Source organism: Rhinolophus sinicus, linkage group LG04, assembly GCF_036562045.2.
Source record: "Rhinolophus sinicus isolate RSC01 linkage group LG04, ASM3656204v1, whole genome shotgun sequence".
Lineage (NCBI taxonomy): Eukaryota > Metazoa > Chordata > Mammalia > Chiroptera > Rhinolophidae > Rhinolophus > Rhinolophus sinicus.
The window spans coordinates 141,612,360-141,636,612 of record NC_133754.1 but is presented as its reverse complement, the minus strand read 5'-3'; the positions used below and the strand labels follow the sequence as shown (position 1 = coordinate 141,636,612).

The 24,253-nt window shown below is 36.9% G+C and overlaps 1 protein-coding gene and 1 pseudogene across 2 annotated transcripts in view; one reads left to right on the top strand and one right to left on the bottom strand.

Annotated features, from left to right (window-relative positions):
- The window catches only part of PIP5K1B (phosphatidylinositol-4-phosphate 5-kinase type 1 beta), a 280,007-nt gene that overhangs the window by 63,684 nt on the left and 192,070 nt on the right, over positions 1-24,253 (bottom strand). For both annotated transcript variants that reach the window (XM_019730369.2, XM_074330528.1), the window contains 3 exons: positions 22,051-22,135; positions 12,944-13,099; positions 8,354-8,498 (listed from right to left, as the gene is read on the bottom strand). In XM_019730369.2, coding sequence (XP_019585928.1) covers positions 8,354-8,498; positions 12,944-13,099; positions 22,051-22,135 — 386 coding nt within the window. The remainder of the gene's footprint in view (positions 1-8,353; positions 8,499-12,943; positions 13,100-22,050; positions 22,136-24,253) is intronic.
- On the top strand, positions 14,287-17,193 carry LOC141571234 (non-histone chromosomal protein HMG-14 pseudogene; annotated as a pseudogene).

Sequence of the window (24,253 nt, the reverse complement as noted above, 5' to 3'; positions counted from 1 at the left end):
CACTTATGCTTGTTCCAGACTGAGTTATATTTGGTTGATGTGGGATGGCAATAAAGTAAAGGTATTTTGCTAGAGCAGAGTGATGGCTATCCTGTCCCCAAACTATATCTCCTGCTCTATCAGAGCTGACTTCACCTGGATTCCCCTGGCTTACAAATCTTTGTGGAATTCTTGAGCTGAAGAACATTTTCATCTATGCCATGTGCCTGGAATTAGCAAAATCATTTCTATGAGCATTTATAATCTGCATCTTCTCTAGCACAGTACCAGAAAAGCGTCAGACAGATTTGTTGGTAAATACTGGAGTCTCTAATTGCACAGATCATTAAAAAAAAAATCGCGGCTACTTTTATACTCCTCTTAAATTGACATGGTAAAAAATTGTCCCTGTGATTCCTTTTATGAGTCTAAATCGATTTTTATGCTTGAACACACATTCTACCTTTGCAAAGCCTTGACTTTTGCAATTTTTTTTTTTGTGTGTGAAAGATCTTACATCTATATAGTTTTTGCTCTGTGTACTGTGGCTGTTATTTATATCCTGTTTCAATTCTGCTTTGCAATGCTGGGGTGAAGAGTCACAAACTATATTCCTCAGGCTCCTTTGCCAGGTTCCACCAGTGGACGACACTGGCAGGAGATGTGGAGGAGGGAGAGAAGCCTTCTCTCACTCATTTTTTTTTTTTCTTCCTTCTTTGGATGGTGGCTTTGGAGGCGGCTGTGCCTCTGCCACTATCCCAGCTCTTTAAGTGATATTCTCCTCCACTGTTCCTGCTCCTTAGGTGGCAGCTGGTGCCAAGGTGGGGCCCATCTTCCTTGGTGAGTCTAGGTTTTGGTAAGCTAGCAGGGCTGGGAGCTACCTGCAGTTACTTATTTGGGTTTCTGAGACTACCTCCTTTCATTTTCCCAGCCTCTCCAAACTCGGTAACCAATTCCCTTTACTAAATTTCCTTTGAAATTCTAAGTGTGTTTTCTGTTTCTTTGACTGGAATGTTATCAGTCAAAACTAATAAAGTATGCTATAATGGCTTTCTGCCAAGAACAATTATATCTTGCCCCTTACAGTGGAACTTACTGGAAAGCCTCAAGGTGTTAGAATCTGGAATGACATGGTTATTTTAACAAATACTTTGATGGTGCTTACTATGTGCCAGGAGATATTATAAATGCTTTCCAATTATTTTATTTAAACTTTATAATAACCCTTTGGGGCATTAGTATAATAATTCATATTTTACAAATGAAGAAACAGGCATATAAAGGTCAACTGACTTGCCCAAAGTTAGATTGCTAGAAGTGGCAGTTTGAGAGGTGATACCCTAATTGGTGATTTATAATAATGAAAATGCAAGAAAAAGACCCAGCCGGAGGTGGTGGTAAGAAGGTCTGTCTGCATGGTTGGAGTAACCAGATTAAGAAGCAGAAAAGCACAAAGAGTTTGGAGAGGTCAGATTCAATTTTAGCATTATGAGGAGGGCTGCAGAGACCTTCCGAGGGCCCAGTACAACCCTGGCTTGGCATCCAGGTGTAGCAGGCAGTTGTCATAGCCACATTAGGTACTGCAGGCCTGTGTTGGCCCTTCCCTGAGGTTATGGTTAGAAAACTGAAATTACTAGGAAGTCCTTGCAACACCTTTCTTCTCCTATCTTGCACTGTGTTTCCCTGAAAATAAGACCTAGCCAGACAATCAGCTCTAATGCGTCTTTTGGAGCAAAAATTAATATAAGACCCGGTATTATATTATATTATACCTGGTCTTATATTATAGTAAAATAAGACCAGGTCTTATATTAATTTTTGCTCCAAAAGATGCATTAGAGCTGATTGTCTGGCTAGGTCTTATTTTCAGGGAAACACGGTAGGTAATGAAGGTTCCTCCTAACCTTACTATGTCAACAGATGATACAAGATTTTCTAAATCAGGCAGACACATACGTAACAGAAGTCTCTTCTCAATGATCATGTAACGATTTGGAGTCCACCTGGAGAACTGGAAATAAAAACTTGAGGAAATACCTATTTTAGGTTTCCTGTGAATTTAAATTAATATGTCATATTTTCAGTGTTTGAACACTCAGTCTCTGACGTCTTAGAAAGTGAGAATCATCACTCAAAATCACATGGAAAAAGAAAAGGCAAAAACAAATGAGGAAGAAGTAAACTTATGCATATGTTACCAAATTTCCATTAAAAGCATCATCTAAAAGTCATCTTGTCTGAGATGTTTGACAATATGGATGAGGGCAGCTGTGGAATAGCTAAGGCTCATGCCTTATATTCTGTATCAGGGCTGTGGGCGGAAACCATGGCTCTAATTTTTAGCCATTTGACCTCGGGAAAATTACCTAATGTTGCAAAGCATCTTTCATCCGTAAACTGAAGATAATAAATATAATCACCTTACAGGGTTGCTGTGCGAATTAAGTGATTTGATGCATGTAAATAAATTAACACAGACCCTTAATACAGCCCAATAACTAGCTATTATTGTAAGTATTGTTATTAAACTATTATTGATGGTCTGAAGTATGACTAGTACTATGACAGAAAAGTTCCCATAGCCATCATGGTTTTAATAAGCAAACTTAGCCAGTGACTTTTAGAACAAATGCCATAGGGAGACAGGGACATAAGCCCACTCCTTTGTCTACTGGAAATACTTTAGTTATTAAGCAGCAAAAGTTGGCTCAAACACAGGGCCAGAATTCATGTTAGGAAAAAAAACAACCGATCAACCTTCTATGCATATCATACACAGCAAGGATAAGACCAGAAGAATTTGGAGGCCATAATGGAAGGGTGGTACAGTAGAAAGAACATGAGGCTTGGATCCCAGGGACCTGTGTTCCGGTGTAACTACTACCAGCACATTGTATGACTTTGGATATGTCACATAATGAATATCTTTGCATTTCTCTTTCTTTATCTTTTAGACAGATTTGTAAGATAATGGTCCGTCTAACCTTCTTGGGATTGGCTCTACGCATGTGTCTTTAAATTTGAGTGGTAAAAGCAATTTATGGGGAGGGGCTCGTGGCTAGAGGCAACTGTTCCACTTCTGTATTAGGTTTATGATACTCTACTGGCAGGAAGAAAGGGGCACAGACCTGCGGTCAGATCCACTGGGTCGGCCTCTGAGATCTAGAATGGTAGACTGGTCATTTAGGGAGATTTTCCAGCTATCTATGGATGTGCAAATGACCAGTGGCTTTTCTTTTGATATATTTGCCCTTCTCATAAAATTCCAAATGTCTGCAGGGTGAGCCAGTTATTAGGAATAGCTACTAGCAAAACAGGGCACTGGACAGAGTGGAGATGTTGGTAAAGGCATCTTTGATGGGAAACTATAACTACATTTGAATGCAGTAGGGTTTTCAATCCTTACACATAATCAGAGTGTCAGCTTTGCCACCAACATTTCCATAACATTACATTAAATTGTTCTTAATGTTGAGATAAAACACATGTGCCTCTGCATTTCTCAGTGCTCAATTTACACCTCTTTTAAAAAACAGTTCCCCTAGGAAAGAAACATTTAAGGATCAAAAATTCAGAATTTAAATCCCACTATTTGACTGGGAAGCATGTACCCACAAAAGTTTCTCTTTATTCCCATGAATTGCACTCTTAACACAGAACTGTGCAGTGAAACTTGAAAATATGTACTCCCAGTCATCAGGTTAAATATATATTTTAAAAATAACACTATTTTTTCCTTTGTTTCCTAGTCAATTTTTTTTACATAAAATAAATGGATTGCTGTTGAAGTTTTTGAAGTTACAAGGAAGAATCCTGTAAAAAAAAGAATCGTTTTTTTAAGCGACAACAGTTCCCCACTGTAGTATGTAATTTAGGTGTGGAGACATCCAGGCACTAATCAACACCTTTCAAAGTTAAGCATTCTAAAAAGTATGACAGAATGACAACCGCTAGTTGAAGTATATATAGCTTCTTTAAGGGTGGATATGTATAGCACAATGTTAAAATGGGAAAACAGACCACTGGCTTCCACAGAATAATGATTCATAGATAAAGAAAGAGAAAAACTAAACATGTGAATTATAACATCAATATTCAACTCATTTTCTTTCCAGGCTATCTGGATTAGGCTTTAAAACTTAGTAGGGCAGATGAGGCTTAGCATACTGTGCATTTATTGCTTTGAGAGATACCCCTACGACCAGGAGGCCACTCGAGGGAAAAATGACAGAAACAAAACATGACCATGTCTTTTCAGTTTGCCGGTAAGGTTCCCTGTTGAGCAGTGAGGGTTGGCTGTGGTGGGTGGGGAAGGGGAATATTGATTCTCAGGAGTTGGCACGCCATTATTTCTCTTGGGAGTTCTTTGTGCCTTCTTTGCACCTTTCTTTATGATTTCCCTGAGGCAGTGGTTAAGATCTCTGACTTCTCTCGTACATCAAGGCTAAAAGCAGAAATGCCCACAGGAGAGGCAGGCAAAAAGCAGAGATGAATGAGATGAATGAGGCAGAGGGTGGTAACCTGAGGGGCCCATGCTTTTCCTCTCCAGCTGAGAAATGGCAGGAGGCCGTGGAGCCAAGTGGTGCCAAAGCTAGTGATTTTTTCAATGAATCCAGGCATTTTAGTGAAACTGCTGACTTTTTAAACGATAGCTTATTTAAAAAACATCCTGGGTTCACCAGAATGCTTTTCTCTGGCTTGCATTCTGTTGGCTGGGCAGCCACTTGATTGTGGAGAAGCTGCAGGGCTGCTGGGGGGCCAGTTGGGTGGTGTGTTCCAGGAGTCATTTCCTGATGTCCAGCCGGGAGTGCACTGCCCCAGTCTCTCCACAGATCTTGTAAGCACTGAATTTCCTCTACCAAATCCCTTTCTACTTAAGATAGAATGGTTTCTTGTTCTTGCAACTAAACCCAACCTGGACTGATAGGTGTCAAATTGGAACCTGGAGATACAATGCCAAAGAAGACTAATTTCAAACAATTTGCTTCAAAAAAAGAAAGGGGAAAATATCACAGATAACACTGATGTTTTCCCCATTCAAGCATATATGATAACCAGTGTCAGCATAAATAAAAGTACCATGAATTACACCACAGGCCTGGAGTTTACAAAAGTGGAGCATGCACGGGGGCTCCCAAGCTGGCCATGAAGGACTGGGGGTCAACAGGAGGCAGTGCCAGACCCAGGGGGAACCTTACATATTCCCAAGGGCTGAATACTCCTGGCCAAGAGACTGGACACTTAGCCACAACCACAGCCACCAAAAAACAAGCAAAAACACCCTTTAAATAAAGTTCTAGTAAATAATTTAATAGCATATCCAAGTACATGTCCCTGATAATGAGAACAGAAGCAAACAGTAAGTAACCACCATGGCTTCACATGAAAATTGTTGTTGACCTTGCAAAGAACTTCCTGTGACTTTTCAGCCATTTCTCGAGCTGCTATTTATATTTGAGAGCAAAAGAATGGTGTTCAGCTGAACTACAGACAGGAAAAACTGTAGCTTGACTGATTTACATAACAAATTTGAACAGTCAAGGTATACATTAATGTTAGGTATAAGTCACCTTAAACTTTTCTAACCCAAGGAAGCTAAACAAATTACTTTTACAGTTCAGATGAGCTGAATAATTTATGATGGAGCCTTATTTGTTGGCCCTGATAGTAGAGCTATCCAAACCGAAGCCCAGCTAAGATCTGTGGTTCACCTGGTGATTTGTTCCACTTCTCCAGACCTAGACAGGCTGCCTCACCTGTGATCAGCTAACTAGTATCTAGCTGAGAAACAGGGAAACAGCAACAAAAAAGAATTTCTACAGAAGCTCCAAGTACAAACCTTAACTTGCCAAAGGACTAAGCTAGAGTCTATAAATATGCATATATTAAAAATGAATCTACCATACTGAGTCCTTTTTCTGGAAGTGAACCAAGCTGCCAGGCTGGAGGTGGAAAATGACTTACAGTGTAAGAAGCACTTTACCTGCACCAATTTGACCTTGATACTCAAGAGGTAGATTTCAACAAGAACTATTTCAACATTAACGGATAACTATTGACAATGTATACAAAGTAGTCCCCATCCTGGGGTTAAAGCTAATTACAAAATTGTATATATAAAAACAGAAGTAAATGAAACAGCTAATCCCACAATGTTGTGAACGCTTTGAGAAGATAGCATTATCTATTCTCCTAGAACCAATATTTGGGAACACTTTGTTTAAAAAGGAAAAGTATCTAATAACAAATTAACTTCTATCTTTAAGAAATTTCAGTAACCCACCCCAATGCTCAAATTCACATTAAATGTTTGAGAGTCACTATATTAGTTTCCTGTTGCTGCTGTAGCAAATTATCATAAATTTGCAGCTTAAAAGAATAAAAATTTACTATCATACAGCTCTGGCAGTCAGAAGTCCTATCATTCAGGGTGATGGAAGAGTTGTGTTCCTTTGTGGAGGCTTAAGGTAGAGGCCTTGCCTTTTTTGGCTTCTAGATTCTCTACCTGCATTCCTTAGCTCGTGGCTCCTTCTTCCATTTTCAAAGCCAGCAGCTGTAGCATCTTCAAATCTCTCTCTGCCTCTGACCACTACTGTGGCATCACATCTTCTTCTCTGACTCGAATCTTCCTATCTTCCTCTTTTAAGCACCATGTGATTACAACTGGCCTATCGGGATCATTCAGGATACTCTTCCCATCTCAGAATATTTAACTTAACCACATGGGCAAAGTCCCTTTTGCTATATAAGGTAACACAGTCACAGGTTCTGGGGATCAGGATGTGGACAACTTTGAGGGTGCCATTATTCTGTGTATTATAGTCACTAAGGGTCACCCATACAAAAAGAGAATATTCAAATATCTTTGCAACTATTGGTGTAATTTTAACCAAGAGTGCTTGCTTAAAAAGTCCACTCACAAGTAATTATAAAATGGAAAAAGAAAAAAATAAACAAATAGGACTACATCAAACTGAAAAATTTTTGCACAGCAAAGGAAACCACTAACAAAATGAAGACATCTTATTGAATGGGAGAAGATATTTGGCAACGATACATCTGATAAAGGGTTAATATCCAAAATTTATTTAAAAAAGTCATACAGCGCAACACCAAAAAACACAAACAATTAAAAGATGGAAAGAGGACCTGAATAGACTTCTCTCCAAAGAGGAAAACAGATGGCTGGCAGGCATATGAAAACATCTCAACACCACTAATCATCAGGGAAATGCAAATCAAAACCACAATAAGATATCATTTCACACCTGTCAGAATGGCTACCATCAATAAATCAACAAACAAGTGTTGGTGAGGATGTGGAGAAAAAGGAACTCTTGTGCACTGTCGGTGGGATTGTAAATTGGTGCAACCACTGTGGAAAAATGTATGGAGGTTCCTCAAAAAATTAAAAATAGAATTCCCATATGATGCAACAATTCTACTTAATTTATCTGAAGAAATCCAAAACACGAATTTGCAAAGATATATGCACCTTTTGTTCACTGCAGCGTGATTTACAATGGCCAAGATGTGGAATCAACCTAAGTGTCCATAGATAGCCAAATGGATAAAGAAGTGGTACATACATTACCCAGCCATAAAAAGGAATCACATCTTGCCATATGTGACAACATGGATGGAACTAGAAGGTATTACGCTAAGTGAAATAAGTCAGACAGAGAAAGACAAATACTGTATGATCTCACTCATATGTGGAATCTAGAAAACAAAACAAATGAACAAACAAAACAGAAACAAACTCATAGATACAGAGAACAAACTGATGGTTACCAGATAGGAGAGGGGTTGGGAGGCTGGGTGAAAAAGGTGAAGGGAGTAAGAAGTACAAATGGGTAGTTACAAAATAGTTATGGGGATGTAAACTACAGCATAAGGAATACAGTCAATAATACTGTAATAACTATGTTTGGTGTCAGATGGGTACTAGACTAGTCAGGGGATCACTTCACAAGTTATATAAATGTCTAATTACTGTGCTGCATAGTTGATACTAATATAATATTGTATCTCAACTGTAATTGAAGAATACATTTAAAATTATTAAAATAAAAATGATGAAAGATTGTTTTCTTCCACAGAACCAAGTGTATAATCTCTACAGAACATAATGATTAACTATAAAGAAAAATCAGGAGAGTCTTCCCTCGGATGCATTTCTTGCCACAGTAAAAATCAAGCATGTTCTCCCTCTCCCTCCCCCTCCCTGCCCCTTTCCCCTCCCCCTCCCCACAGAGCAGGTGCCGGGCACTTCCTGGTTGCTAGGGACAGCATGTTCTCATTCAGAGATATCAGTCTAGTGATGTTGACGTGGTAACCGCCAGATTGGTAATTTGATCCCGCTAAGTATTACCTGTTTGAATAAAGTGTAGTCCTGTCTTGAGAATAATGTTCATTGACATATAAGGAAGAAGATGAAATTGTGGTCGCCAAGGAAGCAGCTTCAAACAGTGATGGTGTGCTAGGCACCAGGTCTGGCCTGTGTCGCGATCCCAGTGCTGCATAACAAAAGCAACACACACACACTCATGAATCTCAGTAATAAATGCTGCTTTAGTATCTATAATAATTTAAATGAGTCAATTTAATAATTTAAATGAGCATTAATTTTACATATCAGGGTGCAAATTAAATTATTAATTAACTGTGCTCTTCTGAACTGCAGCAGAAATGTAAAGTAGCTTCTTGCAAACAGGTTAAACAGAAAGGAAATTGCATTAATTTACAAAATGGCTTATGGAAATGACATTATGAATGTTCTTTTCAAAACGTAATAAAGTGATTTACTGTTTCAAAAGATGACATAAAAAGCTCCTAGGGGCTTAAAGAGATAATTTGACAGAGATTAAAAGGATGATTGGCAAATACATAAACAGAGAGTGACCCTGCTTTCCCCTTCCTAGGATAAGCACATATCTGTGATTCTCAATTTAGATCTAAGAACTCAGACTTTTTAAGAGCCAGGAAACAGGCTTCACAGCCCAACAGCTGGCTTATACCTTAACCCTGTTTGAGCCCACACGTATCTTTTGAACATTATCCACTGCTCTTCTTGACATCATATTTTACCAGCAAGTCTGCTCTTGTGAAAATGAGAAAACTCTTATTTTTTCTTCAAAATGTCAGTGCCTATAAACATACGTATGTAAGAAATCCCCCCCCCCCACCTCATCAGGAAGTTGGAATATTTGAGGCGGAGCAGTGACCCATGTCTACTTTATCTGAGTCTTTTTTTTTTTTTTTTTAAGAGTTGAATGTGGGTCATCTTAAATCTTATTCTAAACTTTAGACAAATTTACATCCATTATTGGCCATCCATTATTGGTCAGACAGTCCTTTAATTAAAGGTCCAGTCACACAGAACAGAGCTTCTCTAAAAAGAGACGTGCACATCCCCAGAGAGAGAACACTGGACAAATCCAATCCTTCAAGTTCTGCAGTTGGGCTCACTCTAATTTATTTTTAACCTACATATATATTTTATTTTTTATTGAGAGCTAATTGACATATAACATTGTATTAGTTTTAGGTGTACAACATAATGATTTGACATACGTGCATATTGCGAAATAATAACCACAATAAATTTAGTTAACATCCATCACCACACAGTTACATCATTTTTTTTTTCTTGTGATGAAATCTTTTAAGATCTACTCTCTTAGCAATTTTCAAATATATAAACAGTATTGTCAACTAGTGTCTCCATGCTTTATTGTGGATTCTTTTTAATCATTCCCTCAGACTAAACTAAAACAGGCAATAATAAATATAATATAACTTTAGGGTGTTTCTGGCATTCCTTTTTAGGCACAACAGGTTCAAAATTATGTCTTTTCAGAAAGTGTGTGAATGGAAACTGATCCTGATAGGCACTAGTACGTGAGTGTGAGGTTTGGGATTTTGGATTTGAAGGGGAAGAGATGGAGAGGTGGAGTGAGGCATGGAGGGAAAAGGAGGCAACCACAGAAAGACTGGACTCTGGACTAGAAGACTGGATACACATGAAAATGTATGAGATGGTGCAGCTCTGCCTCCGACTCAGGTCAAAATAAAGAACTGCTGTTAAAAATAACAGACGATAGTCATATAAAAATATGAGTAACCAAGGTGTGCAAAAGGCAAAAATGAGAAAGGCTTCAATTTAATATGACAGCTGGCCAGCAATCTTGATCCCACCTTCTCATTAAATACAGAGAAAAATATGAAAACTCTCAATAACATTGAAAACTGGGTCTGAAAAACAACCTCACATCAGATTCCAATGAATTGCCACTAAATATTAAAGCAGATGGAACTGAACTGACCTGAGAACGACTAACGCCGACCCGGCCTGACTTCATAAATCAGAGGCTACCTGAGTGATATTACATAGAAAACCATGATCCGTCCACTGACGTGGGCCCAGGTCATACATCACCCGAACACTGGGTAGCTGATCCCTCAACCCCTTATGATAAGCCTCTGAAGCAGAGAACTGACTGTTTCTCCAGGCCTTCAGTTTTTTAAAACCCTAGTATGGTAGGCAGAACTCTAGGATGACTCCCCAGTGTAATCTCCTCCGCTTGAGTGTGGGTAGAACTGTGAATATGATGAGAAATTACTCCTGTGATTATTTCATCTGACATGGCAAAAAGAATTTTGCAGATACAATTAAGGTTACTAATCCATTAATTGTGAGTTAGTCAAAAAGGGGCTTATCCAGGTAGGCCTGGCCTAATCACATGAGCTCTTGAATTATGTGTCTCGGGGTCAGAGACGGTGATGTCAGAGATTCAAAGAATGAGGGAGACTGACTTTTGAGAAATTCGCCGTTTGAAGATGGAGGGGGCTGCATGGTAAGGAATGTGGATGATCTCTAGGGGCCAAGCGTGGCCCTCGGCTGTCAGCCAGCAAAGACACGGGGACCTACGGCCTACAACTGCAAGGACGAGAATTCTGCCGGCGACATGATGAACCCACGGGTGGATTCTTCTCCAGCACCTCCAGGTGAGAACTCAGCCTGGCGGACATCTTGATTTCAGTTTTTGAGACCCTGATAAGCTGTGCCCAGAGAGCCCAGGCTAGCCTTGTCAGTCTTCTGACATACAGAACAGCGAACTAATACACGGAGGTGATATTAAACTGCTAACTTTCTGGTATTTGTGACATGGCAATAGAAAACTAATATAACCGAGATATACTGGGAATGACAGAAAACAAATGATTAGAAACGAGAGGGAAACTGGGTGATGACTTGGTACACTGTGAAAGAGGAAGTCCCCAAATATAGAGCAATAGAAATAGGATGAACTTTCGGGCAAACTTGGTAGATGCATAGAATTGTCAAGATAAACACATTTTAAAATCGCAAGTTAACATTTTCAAAGAATATGCTCAATAAATTTTTCTTTCAGAGATCTTGTCAGGTGAATCACCTTTAAATTTAAGCACTGGGTCCAATAGTTCATCTGAAAAAAAAAAAAAAAAAAAAAAAAGCACACTATGTGCCCTACTTTCCATGTTTCCAGGCTTTCTGGATGCTCTGCAATGCATTCATCATCCAGATTGACAAAAAGACTCACAGCTCTAACTTTGGAAGTCATACTAAACCTACTATTTGAAAGTAACCAACACAGTTTAAAAATAAGCTTATCCCGTTTCCCAGACTGCAGATGCCTTGCAGTTTTACGTGTGTTGTAAGAAAACCAGGCATGTGAGATGGTAAGGAAGAGATGCCTAGAGAAAGAGGGTAGATGTCTGCCAGAAGGTGGAGCCATCAACTTAGACCAAGAAGCAAGGGCAATTCATTAGCTCTTTTGTTGAAATCACTAAATCTGGGTGAGAGTAGGTTTATAGGAAGAGGAGAAAGAAAGAAACCCAACATGGCACATATGGATAAGTGCCACAGAAGGGAACAAGAATAACATCCTATTCTAAAGACTCTCAGGGAAAGAAAATCCAGAGAAGAGATCTAATCTTCTACAGGAAGTAGAAGAAAATTTCAGGAAATGTTGCTATTCTCAAAAGAATATACTATACTGATAAAAAGGAAACCTAAAATGTCACATCCTCTTACAGGATTACAAGAGAAAAACCAAATGATCCACTCATTGGATAGAGGAAAGTATTTGATAAAATTCAATAGTCATTCTTGATAAAAACCTTTAGCAAACTAGGAATAAACAGGAACTTCCATGACCTGATTATGAGCAAACTTCTCTCAATAGTGAAACATTAGAAGCATTCCCTTTAAAATCAGGACAAGGCAAGGCTGCCACAATCACCACTTCTGTTCTTCATTGTGCCAGAAGTTCTAGCCAGCAAGTAAGAAAGAAAGGAAAAAAGATGTGAGGTCTATGAAGTAGCAACAAACAGCCAGAAAACCCAAATCTTCAAAAGATACTCTTTGAAAAGACACAAAATATAAAGCTATGTCTATATATCCATCTGAGGAATAAATCTAACAAAAGGGAGGTAGGTATGACATGCAAGGAGAAAATTATAAAACTTTGATTAAATTCATTAAAGAGGACCTAAATAAATTGATAATTCATCGTTAATTGTGATTATATGTATGTATAAGTATGTGTATATATGCATATAATGTATATGTGTATTTGGAAATAAAACATATACATGCACAGAACAAAGTCTAATAGCAAAAACACCAAAATGTTCAGATTTGTTACCTTCAGGTAGTGGGATTATAGCTCTCTGTATTTGAATATTTCACTATCTTCTAATTTTTTTTTTTTTACTATAAACCCCAAATTGTATTGTTCATGCATTTAAAAAATTTTACATTTACTGTATCATACAGTAAATATATTTTCAAAAGTTAGTTAATGGACTTGTTTCTCACAGCAGGTATTTTCTAATTTTTCTACTGTGAGTTTATATTACTTGTAAAAAGAAAATCACAAGAACTTTTTTTCCTTTTTTTTAAGTTACATTTCTTTACCTTCTTCATCAAGGCTGCTAAAACTTTGCCCTTCGGTCAGTAAATCTCGCTTCTCATCCTTCCATTCCTGGCTCACTGAGGACACAATCTCCTGTGAGGTTGCCTTCAGCGCAGCGATGGAATTGCACCGTTTTTTAGAAGGAGAGGCCTTCAAAGCTAGACACAAAGGAAAAAGGAGACAAATAAAGATACTTCTTGTAAAACCACATTATGATTTTATTTATTAAGATTTCACTTATCCTTTATAAACATTTTAATCATTATTTGAGTAGAATGCAAGAAGCTGTGTTTTATATACATAGCAAAGGGAAAGGAAATTGTGTTTTGGAAATTTTATTTGTCCAAAATGACTTGACTTAAATCAGAATATCCTAGAATAAATTCGAGTTGAAATGTCTCTCCAGATTTTGAAACGAAGTCTTATTTGAGGTGAAATTCAAATGTTTTGCTGCTGAAGAATTATTTTTCCTCCTCCAAGCAATGCTTCTCTACTGCCGGGAGGAGGTTGGGTGGGTTGGTAAATGCAGATGGTAAAGGAAGGAGAATTTCTCACGACCCTAGTTTTATTAACTTGGGACTGGGAATTTCTCAACATGCCAATCTTATACTCATGTTGCCCAATTTAGCCAAGTTACTTCTGGTTGCTTTTTTCTTTCAGTGACTTTCTTCTGAAATTTCCTGCCTTTTGGGTTTTTCTAGGTCACAGTGACGTCAGATGTATAATTTAGTCCCGATCTTTGTCTGAACAGCATTCTACAACTTCAGAAGTGTGTTGGGAACCTGAACCAAGGCAAATGTACTTCCCATCAATCATGCTCACTGATGGCTGTGACTTTACTTGTGATACGTCAGTGCATGCTGTGTCAGCTACAGCTGGACCATCCCCATTTATATTTACTCTTTGCTGCAATAATCCTCTTGGCTTAATACTGTTAGAGAATTTCCTTGGAGGTTAGGGAGAGAGGAAAGTTGAGGCTTGTTTATACTTTCCCTTGAACTTGTTTTTGGCAGTGTCTCTCCTCCTTTGGAGGTTTGCATTTAGGAGTAATCTGACAGAGGATGCTTTAGAGTAATTGTGTTTGGCCTTGGGAATCTCAGCGTTTAGATTACACAGAGGCCAGCCCATAGGCAGCTTGCAAGAACTTAATTGGAGAAGGACTTTGGGACACACAAATGAGGGCAGAAGAGAAGGCAATCTCTCCTCTTACAGAGAAGGGGAGGTTTATGTGTCCCGTGGGCATTCTTATAATCATAATATAATCACCATCATAAATAACTTTTATAGAGGGCTTCAGAGTTTGGAAGTCAACATTCATTCACATTCCATATCTCAAACTGTCCACATGGGCGGTAAGCCCTCTCATAGGTCTAAAAATTGAGGGAGAATACGTTTTTTTATAGGTCCAGAAACTAAGAGTAGAAACGTAATGACCTGTTCAAGTTCACAGAGCTAGAAAGCATGAAACCCCAGGTATCTTTCTTTGTTTCTTAAGTTGTATAATTGGTGGTTCACTTCAGAGCTCTTTAGCATTCTATTTTCTGGTTAAAGTAAAAGAAAAAAAAAGATAAAAACTAGAGATTTTTTTCTTTGAGGAGATTTTGAATGTTTAAAAACAAATCAAAATTGTACTTAGTAGTAAATAAGTTGGACCAAATAAGTCACATTTTTCTTAACTTCTCATCCTATCAAAACTGTGTTCACACTTGCTTTATAGGTGTGAAGTAATCACCCAGACACTGGGTCTTGCTTTTTAATATTTTATCTGCTAACTTTTATAAACCCCCAACTCTTGTCTTTTGATATAGTATTTTCAAATAATGTGGGGAAGTGGACGGGGACCACCTTTTCCACTGTGGCAGGACTATAAGCATTATCAATACTATCCAAGCAATAAAAAAAAGCGATAAAGTATTCAAATGTGCTTAGAAGAGGAAAGACTTTATTCAATAAATTGTACTGGGAAAATGGTTAACTCAGGAAAAAACAAGGTTAGATCTACCTTGCTTCATACATCAAAGTAATACCACATAGATTAAAGAAAAACAAAAACCAATCCATAAAAAGTACAAGAAAAATATGAGTGAACATTTATCTGATTCCTCAATGGTGAAGTACTTTGTAAACATAAGAATGAGTAAGAAAACAATTCTAGTTATAACAACCTTAAAAATACTTAAGAATAAATTCAACAAAAGTGCAAGACTTATACACTGAAAACTACAAAATATTGTTAAAAAAATTAATGAAGTCCTAAATAAAAAGACATCCATATTCACGGAATGGAAGACTAAATACTGTTAAGATGGCAATCAATCTACACATTCAACACAATCCTTATGGAAATACCAGCTGCCTTTTATTTTTCTGCAGAAATTGACAAGTTGATTCTAAAATTCTTAGAGAAATCCAAGGGACCCAAAATAGCAGAACAATTTTGAAAAAGAACTCACACTTTTGAAGGATTCACATTCCTGATTTAAAAACTTACAATACAACATTAAAATAATCAGGACAGTATCTTACTGATATAAGGATAGGCATACAGATCAATGGAATAGAACTGAGAATCCAAAAATAAATCCTAACATTTGTGGACAACTGATCTTCAACAAAGGAACAAAGATAATTCAATGAGGGAAAGAATAGGCTTTTCAACAAATTGTGCTGGGACAATTGGATATCTACATGCAAAAGAATGAAGTTGGGCTCTACCTTATACCATATAGTACTAAAAATTAAATCAATAGTTAGAAATCATGTATATGGTACCAGAAACTTGTGTCCAGAATATATAAAGAATTCTTAAAACTAAACAATAAAAAGACAAGTAATTCAAGTAAAAATGGGCAAAGGATTTGAACAGACATTTCTCTAAGGAAAATATAAATCGTCAATAAGCACATAAGATATTCAACATCATTAGTCATTAGAGAAATGCAAATCAAAACCACATTGAGATACCACTTTATATCCACTAGGATGTCTAAAATAAAATAGTCAATAACATACATTGGGAGAATGTATATAAATTGGATCTCTTATATGTGGATGGTGGGATTGCAAAATGATGTAGCTGCTTTGGAAAAGAGTTTGGCACTTCCTCAAAATGTTAAATGGAGAGTTACCATCTGATCTAGCAATTCTACTCCTATATACCCAAGAGAAATGAAAACATATGCCTATATAAAACCTTGGACATGAAAAACTGCATTATTCATAATAGCCAAAAATGGAAACAGTGCAAATATCCATCAACTAATGATAGTATATTCATAAAAAGGAATACTATTCAGCAATAAAAAAGAATAAACTACAACAAGATGGCTAAACACTGAAAACATGTTAAGTAAAAACAGCCAAACACAAAAGATCACATACTATATGATTCCGTTTATATAAAATATCCAGAATAGGCAAATCCATAGAGACAGAAAATAAATTAGTTGTTGCCAGGGGCTGGGAAAAAGAGAGGATGGAGAGTGACTGCTAATGGGTATGGGATTTCTTTCTGGGGTAATGCAAATGTTCTAAAATTAGAGAGTGGTGATGGTTGCACAGGTTTGTGAATATACTCAGAATCACAGAATTGTACACTTTCAAGGGGTGACTTTCATACTAAGTGAATTCTATCTCCATAAAGATTTTATAAAAAATAGACTAAAAATCAAAATGAGAAAAAGTCAATAGATTTGACTACTTGAGAGGTAAAATACTTGTTACATTGAAAACATACAAACTGGGTAGACTGGCAACACATGTCCTAGTTCCTGGAGTTGAAGATGCCACTGATTGTGCCACTGATTTATACACTACTACTAAGAAAGCAAAAACACGGTTCTCCCACTGCCGGTCCTTGCAGTTCAGGCAGCAGGAGGAGCCCAGGAGAAACCTGCCAGGTTGTCAGCTAAACCTGTTCCTAGGAAGCCAAAAAAGGCTGCAGGAAAGGATAAATCTGCAAACAAAACAGTGCCAACAAGTGGGAGAAGGGGGAGCAAAGGGAAAACAGGCCGAAGTGGCTAACCAAGAAACTAAAGATTGACCCGCAAAAAACGGTGAAACTGAAAACGAGGCGAGTTCAGCCTCTGATGAGGTAGGAGAGAAAGAAGCCAAGTCTGATTAATCTCACGGATCATGTCTTACCAGTGGTCCCCGTTCCCCTTCTTTTATATAATCCAGAGGAACATTTTAATCAACTATTGTGTAAATGCAAGTTTTTCAGTAGCTCTAGAATCATTTTTAAATCAGAGGGAATTCCTCTCTCCCCATTGTTTAAGTGTAAATGCTTTTTTAAAAGGTCAAATAATTTGCTGGCTGTTTAGTTTTTGGTACAACCAGAAAATGAGTGGGATATTGACTATAGAAGGCTTTGATTGCCTTAGGTGTCAGCTTAACATTACACAGACGGAGGGTAGTTTTTATATCCTATTACACAAAGCATATTAAGTGGTAATTTGGAGTCAGTTGTGCATTTAATATATCTTGAACATTTTAAATTCTTCCATTCCTGTGTTTTTGGCAGAATTGTTTCCTAAAGAAAACCATTCCTTGATCTTGGCTTTCCCTGTCAGAATTCTGTGCACTCTGTAACATTTTTGGTTGTAGTAGTCCAGCTTTCCTAGTAACTTTGTTAATGTGCTGTGAAAGATTGAAAATTTGATTGTGTAGTGCATATGATACTAAATTGTGAATTAACGGGACTCTGATGTATATCAACAGTGTATTAACATTTGAAGATATTGGTACATGATATTCTATTAAGCAAAATTAGCTTCCAAATTTTAAGCTGGAATGTCACTGGAATAATTGTTTAGAAAACAATCACAACTATGTGACATTTTAGGTTTTTGGTATGTATGTTAAAAATTGTGTACATGTTGAAATGTCTGAGTACTTATCCTCAAATCAACCAATCAAATCTTGATTATAAAAGAAAAGAAAAAGAAAGAAAAAAAATCCCATGATGGGGAATTTCATGGAGGAGTCTTACTAAAGCTGGGACATTAAGGGCCACGTCCCCAACAAACCTACCAGGGGCCACAAGAAAAGTCATGTTTTTCCAACTTGGCAAATGGTGAAGGGACGCAGAAAATCTGCCTTGAAAATTTGAACCACAAGTTGATATTCACACAGGCATACAATCTGAATAAACACTATAATATCCCATGGTCCATCTTAGGCAAACCAAACCAAACCAAACCAAACCAAATCAAACCAAACCAAACCACACCAAAAAACCAATAAACTTCTTTAAAGAATTTAATTTAATTGGTCTTAATTTGAGACCAATTTTAAGATACCACTGAGATAAGTCAAATGTGAAACAAAAGTTTTTCTTAGGATAAGACTGAAAAGAGATTGATATCTTTACAATTTAGAGTTCATATAAATCATTTGGAAAAATAATAAACAGCCACCATAAACAGGCAAATATTACGCAGCTCAATTCTCAAGGGAATGACAAATGGCTAATAAACATGAATAATGGTTGAATGTCACCAGTACTTAAGAAATGCAAAAGAAAACAAGCAGATAACATTTTTTTTCTTTTCAGCGTATTATAATTTAAAGAGAACAATTTGGCTAAGGGTTAGAAGGGTGCGGACTCTTGTGGAAGTCTACAGTGGCATAATGTTTCTGTGCAGTTACGTGCATTTTAACCCCTTAGTATTCCTTCTTGGAATCTACCTTCATCATAAATTTGGACACAACATTTATTTGAAATGATGTTCATAAAATATTAGAAGTAGAAAAAGGAGAAACAATTTAAATGTCCAATAATGAAAGAATGGTTAAATAGATTATGGCACACCCATATAATTTTAATCTTGTGTTGCAATTTTGAATGGCGTTTTTGTATAATAGAACATACAATGATACGGGAAACGAGGTTATATTATGCGAAAAATAGAGGAAATATACATAAATTCATGCACCATTATACTATCATTTTAATAGAAATACACCTAGCACAGAAATAAAGATTGGTAGGAAGTACATACATCAATATATTAGTAGTGGCTATTTCTGGGTTACGGGGTATCAAGTAATTTTCATTGTTCTCTAAATTTTTTTGTAGTTTCCAATATTTTTACACTGTTAATTTTTACACTCACAAAAATTAACTCAAAATAGATTAAAGACTTAAATGTAATATCTGAAACCATGAAACTTCTAGAAGAGGATACAGGGGAAACAAGCTCCTTGACATTGGTCTTGGCAATGATATTTTTGGATATGACATCAAAACACAAGCAAAAAAGCAAAAACAAACAAGTGGGTTACATCAAACTAAAAAGCTTCTACATAGAAGAAGAAATAATCAACAAGATGAAGAGGCAACTTACAAAACAGGAGAAAATATTTGCAAACTATATGTTAGATACGGCGTAATATCCAAAATATATAGAGAACTCATAAAACTCAGTAGCAAAAACCAAATAATCTGATTAAAAAATAGGCAAAGGACCTGAATAGATATTTTTCCAAAAAAGACATATAAATGACCAACAGGTAGATGAAATGTTGCTGAACATCACTAATCATCAGAGAAACGCAAATCAAAACCACTGAAGCTGAAGCTGAACAATAATGAATGTCAACTACAATTTTCTAATATATACATACTTACAAGAAGTGGAGTTCAGCATTAGGAATAGAGACAGTGGAAATGTAATGGCTGTAGGTGATGTCAGAGGGGTAGTAGATAGGGGGGGAGGGGGTTATCATTGTGAGGGATATAAATGATAAATATCTATTACATTGTTTTGTACACCTGAAACTAATAAGAAATAAAAAACAACAACTACAAAAAAACACCATGCGGTATCACCTCACACCTGCTAGGATGGCTATTATCACAAAGACAAGAGTAAACAAGTTCTTGGCGAGGATGTAGACAAAAGAGAACACTTTGCACTGTTGATGGGAATGTAAATTGGTACAGCCACTATGGAAAATAGTATGGAGGTTCCTCAAAGAATTAAAAATAGAACTGCCGTATGATGCAGCAATCCCACTTCTGGGTATATAGCCAAAGGAAATGAAATCACTGTATTGAAGAGATAGCTGCACTTTCAAATTTAATGCAGCATTATTTACAATAGCCAAGATATGGGAACAACCTATGTTTCCACTGACAGATAAATGGATAAAGAAAATGTGGTCTACACACACACACACACATGCACGCACGCGCGCACACACACACACACACACACACACACACACACACACACAGAATGGAATATTATTTGGTCATTAAAAATGAGGAAATCCTGCCATTTGCAACAACATGGATGGACCGTGAGGGCATTATGCTAAGTGAAGTCAGACAGAGAAAGACAAATGCTGTGTGATCTGACTTACCTGTGCAATCTGAAAAAGTTGAACTCATAGAGACAGAGAGTAGAAGAGTGGTCACTGGGGACTGGGGGTGTATGGGTGGAATGAGATGTGGTCAAAGGGTACCAACTTTCAGTCGTAAGATGAATAAATTCTGGGAATCTCATACACAGTATGGGGACTATAGTTAACAACACTGTAGAAAGTTGCTGAGGGAATAGATATTAAAGGTTCTTACCACACACACAAAATTTGCAATTATGTGAGGTGATGGATGTGTTAAGTAACTTAATTGTGATAATCATTTTGCAATGTATATGTGAATCAAATCGTCACACTGTACACAAACTTACACAATGTCAATTATATGTCAATAAAGCTGGAAAAAAATCAAAGCCTTAAAAAAGGAAAGTCCTTTACTTTCATCAACAGAAATAAACTCCAACAAATATTATTTAAAAAATCTGTCATATAAATATAAAATATGAACATTCTACTTTTTCAGGTTTTTTTGCATGGCTAAATTGTCATGTTTTGGGTTATGAAATTGGACCACAGAACACCTAAATGATAAAAATAACATATGTAATAACAGGGTCATTTTTTCCTTTTCACATAGTTTACGAACTTACTACATAAGTAATACATAGTCCTTGTGGAAAATTTAATAAATATTGATGTAAGGAAAAGAAAATCCACATAATCCCATGATTCTGAATAACTATTGTTAGCTGTGGGTTTGATAATCTTCTTCTAGTTCCTCCCTAATGATTAATTAGGGTATGGATTTGCGACCTTTCTTTTTTAATGTAGGCATTTCCAGCTATAAATTCCCCTCTGAGCAAGCACTGCTGTCACAGCATCCCATATTTTTGGTATGTGTGTTTTTGTTTCCACTCATCTCTAAGCTTTTTCTAATTTCCCTGTGCTTTCTGCTTTGCTCCACTGGTAATTTAAGAGTGTGTTGTTAAATTTTCACATATCTGTGATTTTCCAGTTTTTGCTCATTATCGATTCATTGCATTGTTATTGGAAAAAAAGGAGAAAGGGATTAAGAAGTACAAACTTCCAGTTATGTACAGCATAGGGAATATAGTCAATATTACCACAATAACTATGTACTGGGACAGCTGGTTACTAGATTTATGGTGGTGATCACTTCATAAGGTGTATAAATGGTGAATCCCTATGTTGTATACCTGAAACGAATATATTATTATAGGTCAGCTATAATTAAAAATAAATTTAAAAAAGATTATTTGTATAATTTCAATCTTTTTACATTTATTGAGAATTGTTTTGTGGCCTAACAATAAAGTGTATCCTGGAGAATATTCCATGAGAATAACCACTGTGAACATTTTTATATATCCTATTAGAATTCATTGCGCATTTAGGTACACAGACCAATAAGTATATATTTGTGAATAAGTCTATATCTATAAGAATTAAGTGTACCTTTAATACACCATTTTTATTTGTTGCATAGTTTTCCATTATTTTATTGTATTATAATATATTTAATCAATATATTATAGGGTTGAACATTTAGGCAGTTTCTAATTTTTTCCACTACAAAATAGGACTTTAATGATTATGGCATCAATAAATATTTGACTGGGATGTTTACCCATAATTACTAAATGACAACTGCTATTGGGAAATAAATAAGGCCAAACCCTTCCAATAAAAATCTTGCAAAGACACACATAGTGAAGTCAGTATGTAAGTGCTAAAAGAAAAAAAAAGTTCATAAGAATCTTACCTTGAATTTTCTTGAAAACTCTGGAATTCATAAACTTTAGAAATCTGTCCGCATAAAAGCTTGGTCTATGAACTGAAACGGTGTCCTGAAAAGACACATCAGGTATCACAGATTTACCTCTCAGACAGTTCATTTCAAGCTAGAAGAAAGATCTATGCAATTGGTTCTCTCTGAGCCAATGTCCTTAACGAGAAGGTGTGGACTTTGAGAACCAGAAAAGAGCAGTGTCCTGTGTTCTGGGGCCCAGGAGTCGGGCTGGGGAGGAGGCACAAGACTCAGTCTAAGCAAAGATTCTAGATACTCATGATGAAATAGAGCATGAAGAGGGGCAGGGAGAGACAGCAAAAAAAACCCTTCTATTTTATAAACCAAAACAGCTGATCCTCATTCTATTGTGAGCCATGAGGAGCTTTTAGTCGTTTTTTTACATACAGGCTGACAGTGCCTCAAGTGTCATCCAGAATGCAGGATAACACTTTCAGTCAGGAACAAAAACTGGGGACATAAACAAAACAACCCTCATGTAAGAGTGAGATCTAGGTCAAAAAAAAAAAAAAAAAAAAGTGTGCTGGTTTCACCTCCCAGTAATAAGGTGCATAGACACTGGGAAGATTCCTAGGAGACAAGGCTGACTGATGACCCCTGTTTTATTGAATTATCTACTAATTACATAGAGTTGAACTGCATTAGATTGTTAACGCAATTCTCTCATGCTTGGTAGGAGTCTTTAGGACTGAAGAAGCATTTTATTGCAAATTCAGGGAGATGGATGAAGGAGCTAATTCTGTATGTTTATTCAGTAGTAATTTATTTACTATCCAAGATATACATTTCTAGAAATAGTATATTTGCTTATTTAATGCTCCATTTTGATTACAGTTTTGTGAATTCCTGTAAGTAAACTTCTAAAAATTAAGTTTCGATTCTTTAAAGTATCTGCAGTGGGTTTGGAAGAAAAAATATACATTGGACCAGAGGTGTTAGCTCTAATGTAAAAAAGCTGTGGGATCCTGGGAAAAGACAGTGTCTTGGTGCCTCTGGTTTTTTCTTCTTTGAAGTAGGGTGTTCATGAAGCATAAAGTAACTCTGTAATCAGCATGTTATGAAGGACATTTGGCTCTTTGGCTAAATTACAATGGAGGATGAAACGGCGTGTTTACTCCCTCTCTCCTCCATATTCAAAGAATGATGTAGTCTCTACTTTTCTCAGCCAAAAGGGAAAAAAAAAATTAACCCTGGCCTTTTAATAGAAGGAACAGTTGAACTGAATCATAAGCCTAAGTTTAATTCTTAGAAACAAACTTGTGAACATGTCGTTTAAAAGTGCATTCTGACGGAAGTCATTCCTTAGCATTTGGACAAAATACAGATATTTCCTGCCGAAAGGTTATTACCAGTCTTCCACAGAACTGAGAAAGTGGGTGTTCTTCTCTAAGAAAGGAGAAGAATAGCATCTATGATTTATCCTCTTTCAAAGGAAAGCATCTGCTAACATCTTAAAAAAAAGTGTGAGCGACTCTTTGACCAACATATTCTCTGGAACTGTCACTTCAAGTTATTAACCGAGGGAGGCTGAGGCCAGTGAATGTTCTGTCAGCAACAGGAAATTGAAATCTAACATTTAGATAGGAATGCGTGTGTGTGTGTGTGTGTGTGTGTGTGTGTGTGTGTGTGTGTGTGTAGAGGGAAAGAGGGGAGTGGGAGGGGGAGAGAGAAGGGAGGGGGAGAGAGAGAGAGAGAGAGAGAGAGAGAGAGAGAGAGAAACTGCTCCGTGATAATTTTCTTCTGTTAATGCCAATTCTGGGTCCAAAGGACATCCTCTGTCAGTCTTAGTCGTGTATAAAAATCTATAACAATTTTAAAGTTTTCACTTCCCATGTCTTTATTATGTGTTGGGTATCATGTTGAAAACTAAAGTGTATTATTTTATTTAATCTTCACAACAGCCCTATGAGGCAGGTACTAGGTACTATGACTATGCCCCTTGTATAGATGGGAAAGCAGGCAATGAGAGGCCAGATAACAAGCAATGTGTCTGGGTCACATGGCTAGTAAAGTGGTGAATGCAGGGTTCAAATCCAAGGCTGTCAACCATCAAAGTCAGGTTCACATCCTTCTGTAGCTTGGTCTTATGAGAACTTCATTTCAACTGTCCTACTGATCTTACCATTGCCTATGAAAAGAGTCTCCATTTTCTCATGGT